Below are 13,978 nucleotides of genomic sequence, written 5' to 3' on the forward strand. Positions count from 1 at the left end.
AAAGAAATAATCGAACAACACAATCAGACGAATAATATCTTTCAAATAATAACACTTACAGCATTAATCATACTAGTTATAATTGTTGCATTGTACTTTATTTATAAATATAAAACTATACCCCAAAAATTAATTGTAAAATTCAAAAATCAAACCCCAGAAAACGAAACCATTATACACCCTGAAACAGAAAACGTTGTACCCCAGGTAAATACCCCTGTATTGTACCCTAAAATAAGCGCCTGAGGACAGGCTTTTTTCTTAAGGATGGGGAAGTAACATATCCATTATTACACCCACAACTCCCCATAAGATAATTATAAGCAACATACACTAGTATAAGCTCATATACACACATTAATGTATAAACACAAAATATCTAAGTCTAAGCACAAAATGTAATCAAAGAACGAGAGCCCTTCGATTAACCTTGGACACAGCGTCATGTTCCAAAGCCACCCTTTCTCACAGATCGCAAATCATAAACATAGACACTTGTCGCCTTATCATAAACACAGACTCTCGTCCCCTAATCATTTGCATTCGACCACTTGGCGAGCCAACTGAAATAATAAACTTTCGCGATCGGCGCCTACGCCTACGCACTTGTCCCAGGATTCTCCAATTACCCCTATTCTTCAGAAGACTCTCTTCCAACAAGAAAATAGAGGTTTACAACCCTACTCTCTTAAATTTCGCTCTTTGCCTTCCCCAAATTGCCTATAAAACAGCAAGCATGCCTCCATGCAGTAGTTCAGTACTGAGTACGTTATCAACCGCGAAAACACCGCTTAAGCCAATTTAACTTTCCAATTTCGTGATAATCAAATGGCTCTAGTTGTTTCCATAAATGGAATTAATAAAAAGGTTTAATAAAATATAAAACTCAATCGTGTTTTTTTTTTTATCAAACCCTCGGTCTGAATTCGTAAATATATATACAAAATATAAATTTCATTAATTTTTGTAGGTATTTTGTTTTCTTAAAATATGAATGCATGCGAGGAGAGTCCACGTGGTAGAATTCGGTAGCCATGCGTTCGGTGGCATAGTAATCGTAGAGCTGAACCCAAGAAGGTTTCTGCTCAGCCACTGCATGGGTGTATATGGCCTTCAGGGTCAGGCACTTGGGGGCATTAGGGTGCAGCTTTTCGAAATAGATATGAACCTCGGTGTCACCGCGTTTGGTCTCCACACGCTTTACGTCTGGAATGGCCGCGATAAGGGTGAAGGAATCCGTGTCGCAAACATAGCCAGATGGTAGCTGCACCTGCATTAAAGCCATATTGGTGGGCTTACTCCGCCGGTACTTATCGGACTGCACAACCTTAGTCCTTAGTTTGAAGCTGGGACTCTTCACCGCGGTGGCCACATTGTACCGGTAAGACAGCTGAACTAGAGGACGTCCTTGACCTGTGGCCGTACACTTCACCTCGGTTGCATTTTCAGGAAGCCGATGGGTCTGAACTTTGAATTTATTGTCTTAGCTTACCCTCACATGTTTTCTGTGTTTGTCCAAATACGAAAGCTGAACATCAATACCTTCCGTCGTCATTTGTGATGCGAGTTCGTACTTGGTTAGGGCCATGATACCCAAAACGGTGTCCTGCGAGGTAACGAAACCTCCGTTGCTGTTTCGCTTGCTTATCAGCCAATCGACAATCGGCTTGGCTGAATCCATCCCGTTTTGCTCAAGAAGGGCGAGTAGCACATATGAGGTGGTCTCCACATCGCTGCTCTTGCTGTTATCTGAACCGGTCCACCACTTGTGGTCAGCACGCCTCTTGGCCAAACTTTCCAACTTGGCCAAAGTGTTTTGAGCACTGCGATGTTTTGCTAATGAAAGGGCCAGGGCGGCGATGGCCAGATCATAGGTGTTATTCGACCTGGTCACCTCGGCCACCCAATTCACAGCCCTAGCGATCACTTTCTGATATTTATTTTTATATTTCTGCAGAGAGGCGTTTAAAAAAAAAGTGGCTAAGCGTGAGTATCTTACTATTAATATAAATCTCAATATAAATCAAAATAGAGCAAAACGAATGGAAGCTCACCTCGTTTTCGAAGAAAGTCAGCAGGACAAAGGATGTAAGCGCCAACGGACTTCCATGACTGTTTTGCCCAATTCCTTAAACGTCCCATTTGCACTTTGTCGGGACACGATGAAATCCAGTCCAGCTGCCAGTACACTGTCGTCAATGACGATGTACTTGGCAGCCTGATGAAAGGACCTTATCACATATGCAGTGAGCCACGTGCTGCCTGCAGGATCATATGTGCCCCAAGCGCTGAAGGAGCCGTCGGAACTTTTGTACGAGAGCTCGTTTTGGTAACCAGTTTCGACATAAATCCTGGCAGTATGTGCTATTTTTTATCACTCCGATTACTTGCTTCTAAATAGCCCAACGCCAGGATACTGGGCACAAAGTTAAACATGTTCTGCTCGCCACATCCATAGGGCATGCGCACCAGACCGTCGAGGTGTTCCAGTTGAGGCGCTTGGCTACTTCCGCTCACTTGGATTTCCCTATTAACGGAACCCTCCACAGCATCGTGGATTTCTTCTATGACAAGTGTTTTTTCCGGCGGTGTCAGACTTCGTCGCTTCCGCCTGTGAACGTTAATTAATACGGCTTTGTTGACGTACTTTGGGACGCCTTCGGCCTCCACTTTCAGTATTTGATGGAGTCTGTCGCCGGCATTTGGCGAGATGGCGGAGATCTTTAGAGTGGTCAGACCTACTTTCTTCGGGCGGATCATGAACGAGATGCTTCGTCCGGTATTGGCGGGTATCCACAATTTTTTTTCCCTTTCCACTCTCTTCTTCTTTTGGGACACGTTAGCGCTGGTGGTCTTAATGAATTCGTACTCACCCTCAGAGTTATCCATAGATACTCTCGCCTCCACATCCATTCCCAAGTAGTTGAAGACGACCACGGGAATGGCGATCACTTCGCCGCGCTTCACCGAGTACGGCAAGTTGGTGGTCACAAAGAACGGTTGGAATACACGAATTCTGTTAGGATTCCTGGTTACGGCAAGGCCGGTTTGGTAGTTGAGGGAGAAGCCGGTGATAACCCAGGAGGTCATCGTATAGGGAACTGTCGTGTTGATGGAGGTTTCGCCGCTGGCTTCCACGCTGTAAACTGAAATGTATTTTGTTTGCTTTCGAAGCATAATAAAAACTTACCTCCTTATATTTGAAAACAGCCAGGTTTCGGGAAAGAGCTTGCGAACTGGTGGAAGTGAAGCTTGTGCTTTGCTTGAACTGACAGTTGGAACAGGAGCTGAGTTCCTTAGTGGAATTATTTAAGATGTCTTTGGAAAAGAGAGAATTTAAGCAATTGTGCGATTGGCTTACCTGATTCAACTTTTTGAAAAACCGTTCGACTTATAGGAGCACCAGTACAATTGTTTTGGTCTATATTATATTATATTATATTATATAAATTATATGTTCGCTTTAATGACTTACCATCATTGGTATAGCAGCCACCTAAAGGGTTAATCCAGTTTAGCATTAGCAGCCAGAAGCGTACAAATAGAACTTACCCGAGCTTTTGGGGATAAATATATTCGTGTTTGTTAGGGTCACCAAGTCGGTGTTGTCCGTGGCCAGATTGTTCAATATTTGATCACGGTTTAGGTCGTTTCCTGACCTTAAAAGCAGCACACTCTGGTCCACTCCAAGGAGACCCACAAAGGAATGGGGATTGGTTTTCACCTTTAGGCTGACTTTATCCCCGGGCCTTGCTTCCTTTTCTATTGATATTTCAATCTGTCGGGAAGTGTATTAAAAATAAGTTTGTCAATCTTTTGGAAAAGATATCGACAGCTTATTTGGCAGACATGAAATCCCCGTTGAAAATGTAATGGACAAATATCGTAGCTTGGGGCACCATTTCAAAGGTCGGTACGAACTTAAATTTGTGGCTCTTTTTTCTTTCTTCTACCTTTATATATTGACTTAGAAATATGTTACCTCGTGCTACAATAGTCACAATAATGTATGGAAGACAGATATTGGACTTAATATTTATTTTAAGCTCTTTCCTTAGTTGCGGTCTAAAAGTAAAAGAAGTACAATTGATCAATCTCAAAGCAAGACTAATGTTACTCACCTTTTGGTAATGACCGCAATATTGAGTGTCGCATCGAGCTTATATATGTATCGTCCTAAATTGGCTGCAGTGTCAAATGTAACCGTCACAAGACAACTTTTGCACGTTGTAGCTGGGTAGCAATGCTATTATATTTTGAAGGAAAGCTGGGAAATTTCTAGAAGCGTGACAGCACTTCACGTTGAAGTTCACGTTCTTAGAAGAGTCCGTGACAGGAGAACCGTCCAAGTTTCTAACCACTGTCTTAAATTCATACATTACACCTGGCCTATAGTGCGTTGGCCAAAATAGATCCTCCAGCTTGTGACGGTGTTGGTGGATGGTCACGTATGCAGTAGCGTTGTGTTTGAGGTTCGTCAGCTCCTCGGCAATAGTGGCAGTTATTTTCAAAAGACTCTTGCCGGTCGCTGGAATGGGAAACTCCACACTCACCTGTCCATCAATGGGCAGGTTTTTCTTCGCCGAGCTGCCCTCGATCGAAGCGACGACGTGGCCCTTTACGGGCTTTTTAAAGGTGTGCCTGGCTCTTATCGTTGCCCTTATGTACCCAGCACTAGCCGCGACATCCTTAGCGGTTATAACGAACACCTCAAACTTCGGCACCACATACTTGTCCACCACCAGCGTTTTCGTCTCCTTGCCATCGTCTTGCGCCGTGACGGTTAAAGCCCAGTTGCCTAGAACCGGTCTGACGGACAGCTGGAGCTCTCCGGAATAGACACCCCTGGGTATGATATCCTTCCATTGCTTAATCAGATTATGGTCTCCATCGCGAATCTCAATCGCAATGACCTTATCGATTACGGCTGGTCGGGTGTGTTTGTCCAGGAAAAGTACTCTAAACTGGATCTTATCGCCGGGCTTATAGGTGGCCTTGTCCGTTTGAATGTATATCCTGTTCTTGTCGGTTGCAAAGTCCAGCTTGGTGGAGTTCTGGAATTCGATGCCGCCACTACCCACAACTTTTAGCTTGTACTTGCCTTCGGTTAGTTTCGGAATGTCAAATCTAACAGTTTTCGAGGACATTGCTGAAACCTCAACATGCTTTCCCAAACTAAATGAAGGTCCGGTCAGGCTGACTGAGACATTAGTAGGTCGCGGTGCATTTTGGACGGCAACTACAACATTATAGGCACTTTTGGATCGCAGGGTCTTGGGTGCCACAACGGAGTACAGGCTGTGAGATTAGAAGAAGGAACACAAATATATTCCGCTGGGCTACTGCATATTTTAATTTTCAGGCAATACATGCTACTTGTACCCGTTACTCGTAGAGTAAAAGGGTATACTAGATTCGATAGTTCGGAAAATGTTGAAATTTCTTGCTTGCACTTCCACTAGCTGAGTAACGGGTATCTGATAGTAGGGGATCTCGACTGTAGCATTTTATCTTCTTACATATTATCAATATACAATTTATGAAATTCCAAGAAAAATCCAATATTAATTATATTAATTTTGTTAAAGTGCTGATAAAGGCTCGTTGTAGATCTGCAATCCATAGTCAAAAGTTTTCTATATTCTTTTGCATCTATAAAATTTATTTATTTAATCTGTAGGACCACAAAAACTTTTCAAGAAAATTGTTTTTTTTTTCTAAGAAGAACTGTTTGAACAAGGGTTATGCTTATAGTCAAATTCCGATGAATATATGCTTTATATACAAAAGATATAGGTTTTGAATTTGATATTTATGTCGCTTTAATACAAACCCGTCAGCATTGATTAGCAGCACACAATGCAAAATTGCCGAAGTTAGTATTAGCCACAGCATAATGCAGTCTTTTTTGCATGAATTTAAATTTTTTCACTGAATATTTTAGGACGTGCCAGCTTGCCCGACTATAAAAAACTCAGCTTTTAATCAGAGCGGGAGACTTTATATACGCTCGAGGAAGTGGCAATGCTAATACACGGAATAAGTATCGGCTTAAAGATTATTTTCTTCTATATAAATATAAAAAGAAAGTTTATAAATATGACTGAAAGTTTGTTTGACTTGTGGATAAAAGAGTGGACGTGTGATTGTACTGAAGCAATCTTGCTTAGTGTAGTTATGACAGAATCGCAATTCTTAAACCCAAATATGTAGCTAGCTCACAATATGTAGACAGGTATACCGACGTACCCAAGATCGGCTTGCCAAGTAATTCCGATCAGGAATATATATTCTCTACGTCATCGGAAAATCTCATTTCTACTTGTTAAGCGCATTTTTAGCAATACTATATTGTTGTGGGTGTTCTAAATCCTTTGCCATAACCATATGTACCAACGCACCAGACCCCACAGATAAGCGCCCCAATGGCATTTAAAATTTTTTATTTTCCTCTTGCTCCCAGTTACAATGGGATATGGTCCACAAATGTTTATACATTAGCAACATTTGTGCAAATGCTTGGGCGTCGTCAGGTGCTGATTATATTGAAAATTATTTGGGAAACATTGCAGCATTCAGACTCGCGTGGAGCTGGAATGCTCAGTGGGCTAAAATGGTATGAAGTGGGCTAAAAGGGCGGTTTCCGTCGGCTGGGCACTGCATGTGGGCTATAAAAATTGATTGCATACTTTGTGGCGCACTAAGTGTGCTATGATACACTGAATACACATATCCCCAAAGCATATATTTATAAGTTTTTTTAAAACAATTTGAAGAATGTGTGATTTGAAATACTTCATGAACATACTTTGCTAATATATTTAGTTGCAATTTCGAAGGTTGCCCTTCAGTTCGGGCACAAGTAAAATCATAGATAATTAGTACTTAACATATTTAATTATTTTTGTTTAAGAACCCCTGCTTGCTGTACTTGACAATAATTTGAAAGCTGATGATGTGCACACAATAAAGTGTCATATATCGACACACATCAGCGCACCGGGAGACCGACATCATGACTGCCGATGTGAGAGCTATGGAGACAGGACACCTTTGGCAGCTTCGAAAAATAATATAAAAGTCCAGGTGAGTCGTGCCAAGAAGCAATGTGTGAAAAAAGGTATGGAAAAATGTACAAAAATTGATTGAGCGCATGATGCGAATGAGTTGATCTGAAAGATGAAGTGGCGCTAAAAAAATAAGGTGATTTGGAATGCTGCGAAGCACGGATGTCGCAGTGCCTTTTCCCCCTTTATTACACAACTTTTTATGTTAAATATATTTGCTTGACTTATTTATTTTTTTTCGCTCTTAGCTTCGGCTGAAGCTGAAATTTGATCAAAGTTCGAAATTCAATTTCTTAGATGAAAATGAAATTGTGCCTGCAAACAGCTCCTTCAACATCTGTTTTGTATTGTGCATACCTAAATTAGTTTTTAAAGCCATTAACTCTGATTTTTACTTGTCATTGAGAGTATCGACCATGCTTTTCATTTGTTATCAATAACCATATACCTGTATACAGGAATGCGTTATACTTACACTTGGCTTATTCACTTGAGTTCCTTTTAATTGTTGCTGCAACACAAGACACGTGTTATATTTATATAAAACAACCACCACACAAGCTTCGATGACGAGAATAAGCAAAGTTGCATCTGGTCCTTGACGGCGAAGTTATCCCGGTAACACACTGCAAATAGAGCAAAGAAATATGGTTATAAGGCTTCTTCCCCCAAAAGCACCAATGTGCAGCTGATCGACTACAAGATGTTCATTGCTGCTCGTCGCATCGAATCCTTCTGGCGTGGCTACAGCGTCCGAAAGCTGCTCCTCCAGCGCTGGCAGGCTGCAATTGTCATTCAGCGCTGGTGGCGCGGCTTTCACACGCGGCGTATCCTGTGTGGAAAAGTGGGGCGACGGTTGCAGGATACGATTCTCAAACACTTCCACCGGTCGGCAGTTCCCATTCAGGCCTTGTTTCGGGGTTGGTTGGTCAGGAAGTTCATCCACGACGTGCGAGACCTGCACCGGATGCAATCCTCTGCCGCCGAGGATCTGATCAATTGCGTTATCCATGAGCTACATGACATCAGAAAAGCCGACTGCTTACCCGGAGTCGTCTCCCTTCGAAATTCAGCGTAAATGACAAATGTGTTGCAAACATTCACGAGTTTGAAACACTTTAAGAATCATTTTATCTTTCAGCTGCCTTTCAAAAGTCGAAAAACTATTGACCACAATGATATTCCGCTTCCACAACGATCGGGTGGTCTTGATGGTAGCCAACAGGATGTCCCGAAAGGAAGGATATCGCAGGCACTTCAGGGACGGCAGATCCGTTACCCAGATTCCCTATTCCGGACCCAACTTCAACGAACTATGTTATGTTAGAGAGAAGGAGCATATGGTACTTAAAGAGGTTTTATATTTTTCATAGGCAATGTTCAAAGGCAGATAAATCACATTAACATGCAAGAACTGCATTTAAAGCGCAAGTTCTGCGCAGATGTCATAGATCGTATGCGTAAATGGACCATATGGAGTAGCACGAGTGCAAGCCATAAGAAAAATATTTATGAAAATCGAAAAAATATACAAGTATTTTTTAGGCGAGTCGAGCATCTGATGAGTTATTTCTGCGTGAGCAAAGCCGAAGATCTCTACAATGTCTCGAGCTGGGCCACTTAAATCAATTGTCAAATTGGGTTTGGTTAATATTCTGTTGTCGCGCGACAAAGTCATTGAAATATTGCGTGGAATCATTTTATTAATATTGGGTGTTTAATTGAAGGTGATTAAAGAACTGGCCTAAATTTGGCACAAAATACCGATATTTTTTAAAAGCTTTGTTTTTTTCCTGGCAACCCAATGAATTGACAGACTTTGGGGATTTGTCAAAAGGTCCTGGATCGACTAATTTCCAGTTGCTGTCCCTGCTTGTTTTCCTCCATTCCGCCCAATTGAGGCGTTGCCGTAGACAAATTTTTAAGTTTTTAATTAATTTGTTTTTGCTGCGGTCCAGGCCGCCGCAACGCTGCTTTTTTAAACTTAACCTCCTCCGTCTGCTCATTTCTCCTTCGGTAGCTGGAGGAAAAAAAGGTTAAGTGGTTTCATTTGGCAAACATTTACCCAGACCCGAAACGGAAAGTTCCCCATCCGCTCATCAATGCCCAAGTGTGTAAGACTTTTAATGGGCTTTTGTGTGGAAAATAAATTGATGCGGTGCACCTGTAAAGCGCTTCAACAATGAGCCTCCGCCTGAGCCAGACGAATGTCTGTCCGTGTGATGCGGCCAACCGCATCCCAGCCAGAAAGTTTGGAAGGGAAGGCGGTAGGGATTCAGTTAATTTTGAGTAAATTGTTAGAGAATTGTTTGCTGCTGCTGATGCCGCTTCTGGGCAACGGCCTCATGTGGGTGACTTGTGGCCTTGCCACGAAATTATGGCATTTAATTACCAAGTGTTCTGAGATACTCACGGGTGGTACTGAAGGTGGTGATACTGAAGCTGACGATGACTAAAATTCTCGAGCTAAAGCTATCGTTGCAAAAGCTCTGTAACTTTATTCCAAGGAACTTGTAGTCTACCCATAGCTGGTGAAGTATCTTAGGATGTACGCCATTGCCGTCGGGTTCTCCTGCTGCACCAGATGTCCCGCCCGACCCAGAACATACTAAGTCGTCCGCCGTGCTTTTCGTACCCCTCCAGCATCCCGTCGATCCGAATGGCGGTTCGGTTCGCCTTGGCATACTCCGAGCGGAGGCGCCACTTCAGTTGGCGGATCCAGCTTACGGTGCCGGGCGTTGCACACAGTAGGTCCAGAATGCCAGAGTAAATGCCCACCTGTATGGGTGGCCACTGAAAGGGAAACGTAAAGGGATCAAATCTTCTCATTTTGCCAATGTAAGATAATGTACAAAATATTTTCATTTCTGTAATAAAATGTGTACTTCAAAAAATTCATTTTCACCACAAGCATGAAGGTAATTACCAATATGATTCGCTGGCTTAAAAATATCCTGACTGAGTCGCTCGAATACTGTAGAGTTCTGCTCCATCCACACGGGCATATCGGCCAGTCCCAGTGCCTTAGTCACGTTGGAACGCATGAAGTGGCTCATTTGCGGGTCCTCGCCGTACCGGTAGACCCCGTCATCATCCACAATGCCCGATTGGAGCAGAAAGGGGGCATAGGACAGAATGTTTTCCAGTGGGGAGGTCCAGGGATTGCCCACTACCACGGACTTCAGTTCGCACTCCAATCCGCCCCTCTTCCTTGCCAAATGCAGTTCCAACGCGAATTCGGCAGCCATTTTTCCGCCATAGCTCTCGGAGAATATGTGCAGGGGCACCTTTCGAAAATCGGGATACTTCTGGAGAAACTGCTTCATCAACTGTACGAGATCGAGGGCCTATTGTTTCTGGCATACAGGCCGTGTTGCTCCACGTAAGCGAATCCCGTGCCCACCGGACTGTCCACAAGAACATTCACGTGATCCACCCAACTGCTTTCCCGCTTCCTGCCCTCGATGTCGATGGGCCCTAACTGCTCGAAGACCCCGCTGCCGGTGGAGGCCACTCCGGGCCCCCCTTGCAGCCAGACTTGGGTAATGAGTATTTTGGTACAATGTACACACCTTGCACGCAGATCAGTGCCAAAAGAAAACACAGGGCACACACCCATATCTGATTTTTATTCCCATTGAGGTGCATGATCGCGATGATCACGTCAATGGAAAGGAAAGTAGAACTAAACTGCCTGCTCGGCGGGAAATGCGCGCTGATTTTGAGCTGTTTGCTTACTTTACTAGGAAATATGTACATTCTTCCAATAAACACTACAACTGGCTGTGATCACCGAAATGGAAATCACCCTTTCTTTTCTAATATTAGGACTGTAAAGCGAGTATGTTTGGATTCTAGAAATTCGCCCAAATTAAATCTCTGAACAGTTGTAAAACATTTGATGAAATTCTGTGAGAGTGTGCTAAAGGTTTGTACCATATGAGCTTGGTGGAAGTGCCTTGGTAGACCTCTAGACAAAATCGAACTTATATACGCTGCTTAGAGTAAACACTGACCCCCGCCGACAGACCCATCCACTATACATACTACCTCGCACTTAAGGCTAAGACGTCAGCATAGAATACCGAAAGTGGGCATCTGGCATGCGACGTCTATATGGTAGCAGTGTTTTATTCCATGTGTCTAATAATTTCAATAATAATTAAATCAATTATTTGGCATAGTCGCTGTCATACTGAGTAACGGACTTGAGGACGTACTGCATGGCAACAAGATTATCTGAGGGTACCAGGTGGCCCGAGCGATTTATCCAGTACATGCCGAAGTTGCCTCCGACCTTTTCGTAACCCTGAAGTATGCCCTTGATAACGATGGCTGTGCGATTGGCCCGCAGATACTCGGACTTGTTGTTCTATGCCCAGTCCTTGATCACAGCCAAAGTGGCTGTGGTGGGCACTAGAATGTCCAGCTGGCCAGAATAAATGTTGATCTTAACGGAGGTCTCGTTCAGCAGGCGGGGTACTGAAATAAATGTTAAAGAGTACGTGAACACATTCAAAATGAGCGGCTAACACCAATTACTCACTCGTATTAATTTCCGATTTAAATTGATCTCCGTGCAGGCTAGCTAACACCTCCATAACCTGGGACGCAAAAATAGTGCCGTTGATCTGCAGGGCCTCACTAACATTTCTGTCTATAAAGTCGATGAAATCACTTCCGTAGCCGTAGGTTCTGTCCTCTGCGGGATCCAGGTCCAGATCCTCATTGTTGCTAACCAGCAGACTGGTGTTATCCGCATATCTGAACCCCGATCCCACGGGATTGTCAATGAACAGCACGTTGACATACTGTACCCAGTTCCCCTCCCGCGGCTCGCCATTCGTGTCCACGGGTCCTAGTTCCTGAAAGTTTCCAAGGGACGTGGAGGAGCCACCAGGTCCGCCCTGGAGCTACAGAACCAGCGGTCGATCAGTATAGCTGCTCACATTAGCAGTGGTGTAATATAGCCAGTAGAACATGTGCGCCCCTTCGCGGACGTCCACGTAACCCCAGTCCTGCTCGCCAGGACCAAATCCTTTGCGGGCATCGGAAATTCCGAACAGGAGACACATAATCGACAAGGCACCGCACCACATTCTCGATGGTAAGATAGGAAATCACTGGACTCTTCGCCATCGAAGTCGCGGCTTTTTATCGGGGTGGAGAGCGTTTTAGGCCGGATGGAACATGACCATGAAAACTGTTAAAGTTCTCTTTGTATCCGATAAAGGTATGTTTATAAAAGTAAAATGGTTTTCTGTTCACACTGGGTGTAAGACAACCTAAAATACGAAAGTATTTTGGTAGTTTAACACTGATAATTTAACAGTCTTATAATTATTAAATAAATAAGAAAAAACAAAGCAATATACTGAAAGCAAAAGGAAGCTCAACCAAAATTTGTCACGTCCACAATTTTGAAGATGTTTACATATTTTTCCGTTTTACGCACCGACACTAACTGAATAGCGGGTATCTGATAGTCGAGGAACTCGGCTACAACGATCTGTTGTTTATTTATTAAATTAAGTACTATCCTCTCATTTGTTTACCATATCCCGGCACGAGCATCATTTATTTAAGTTCACTTATAAACACCACTGCCTTTTATTTCCAGAATTATTTACCCTTCTAAACAATTTATTACCTTTTTATGATTTTCATTTGCCGAAGACTGGATATTAAGTAAGATTGATTAAGTATACACTTTAAATTACATTAGCTATCCGATAAGGTACATATTTATTTAAATGCTTTATCCAAATATCCAAAGGCAATAATGGAGCATCATTTTAATTTAGTTGTTCAAATTAAAAGACAGTCCTATGAGAGGCTTTTAAACTAATTTACAAATATTCTAAAGTAATTTAGGGCCTTTAGTTGTTTTTAAAATAGTGTAACATATTTTTGGGATGCTTTAATAAAAGAGTTTTAGAGCTTTAGTCTAAGCTTTTAAAATTCTCTGATTGCATTTGATCTACTTAATATACTGCAATTTAATGTTGACTAAATAAAAAAATATGAGTGATTACCAAAATCTCCCCTTCACCATTTACCATTATATTTCCAAGCAACTTGTCTGCATTTCATGTGCAACGTCGATGGTTTTATGTCGTAATTGTCAAAGTTAAAATTGCTTAATTTCAATTTCAACGCGTCTAAAACAATGGAAAAGTCCTGCGCCAAAAAAAGGTCGAAAGAAACCAACTGTCTGTAAGCCGGACAAGAGCAGTGGAAAATGAATCCGATTTCTGTTTTCTGTGGCTGCACCCGAAAAAATAAATAAACAAATATTTGTTTGTCTCACGCAAGTCAAAAGCAGGACGACAAAAAAGCTTATGATGCAAGCAGCTCCTTCGTCCTGGGCACGATTATACTGGGTTTGACAATGATAAGTTGTTGGACCCGTCAGGGCCACCCACCAGCCAGGCCAAAACGAAAAGCTCCCAACAAAACGACCTGCACTACTGCAATTCTGACCCGGTTGCAGTGCAGTTTTAATGAGTGCGCCACCTGGCGGCGGCTGCTGTCATCAGGAGCCAGTTGACGCTGGGATGCGACCGCAAACGGAAATCAATTTGCCACGGGAGCAAAACCGAAATTGCCAGTTTAATGCGTTTTCGATTGTCCATTAAGCAGCTCCGGCAGCTCGCTTTGTGGCCGCTGCCAAAAGTCATTTTCAAGCAATTGGCCCGACTGGCAGAGCAATTCTGCAGATACGGATATGAAAGCCGAAAACGAGTTGGTTGGTATACCCTTGCAGAGGGTATAATCCGACCATTATACTGTATGGCTTTTAAAGAAACTGAGAAATTAATTGAAAGTAAGAACAAGAAAGCATAGTTTCGTTTTGTTTTTAATCATTAAAACGTAATTTCTGATATTAAATCTTATAACGTAAAATTATC

The 13,978-nt window shown here is 42.7% G+C and overlaps 1 protein-coding gene and 3 pseudogenes across 1 annotated transcript; 1 reads left to right on the top strand and 3 right to left on the bottom strand.

The window, feature by feature from the left end:
- Nucleotides 1-1,009: 1,009 nt before the first annotated feature.
- On the bottom strand, nt 1,010-5,895 carry LOC6555997 (alpha-2-macroglobulin-like protein 1; the record flags this gene model as incomplete). Its single annotated transcript, XM_026983593.1, is given in 12 exon segments — nt 1,010-1,951; nt 2,055-2,119; nt 2,122-2,373; nt 2,376-3,139; nt 3,191-3,318; nt 3,372-3,421; nt 3,476-3,496; nt 3,553-3,790; nt 3,828-4,065; nt 4,122-4,228; nt 4,230-5,298; nt 5,834-5,895. Coding segments are annotated over 12 exon segments (3,936 nt in total), but the record flags the coding sequence as incomplete, so codon positions are not given.
- A 1,633-nt stretch (nt 5,896-7,528) lies between these two features.
- On the top strand, nt 7,529-8,691 carry LOC6555996 (annotated as a pseudogene).
- Nucleotides 8,692-9,553: 862 nt separating this feature from the next.
- LOC6555993 lies at nt 9,554-10,715 on the bottom strand (annotated as a pseudogene).
- A 523-nt stretch (nt 10,716-11,238) lies between these two features.
- Nucleotides 11,239-12,166, bottom strand: LOC6555998 (annotated as a pseudogene).
- Nucleotides 12,167-13,978: the final 1,812 nt, after the last annotated feature.

This window comes from Drosophila erecta, unplaced genomic scaffold (genome assembly GCF_003286155.1).
Source record: "Drosophila erecta strain 14021-0224.00,06,07 unplaced genomic scaffold, DereRS2 tig00000529-arrow-arrow-pilon, whole genome shotgun sequence".
Taxonomy (NCBI): Eukaryota; Metazoa; Arthropoda; class Insecta; order Diptera; family Drosophilidae; genus Drosophila; species Drosophila erecta.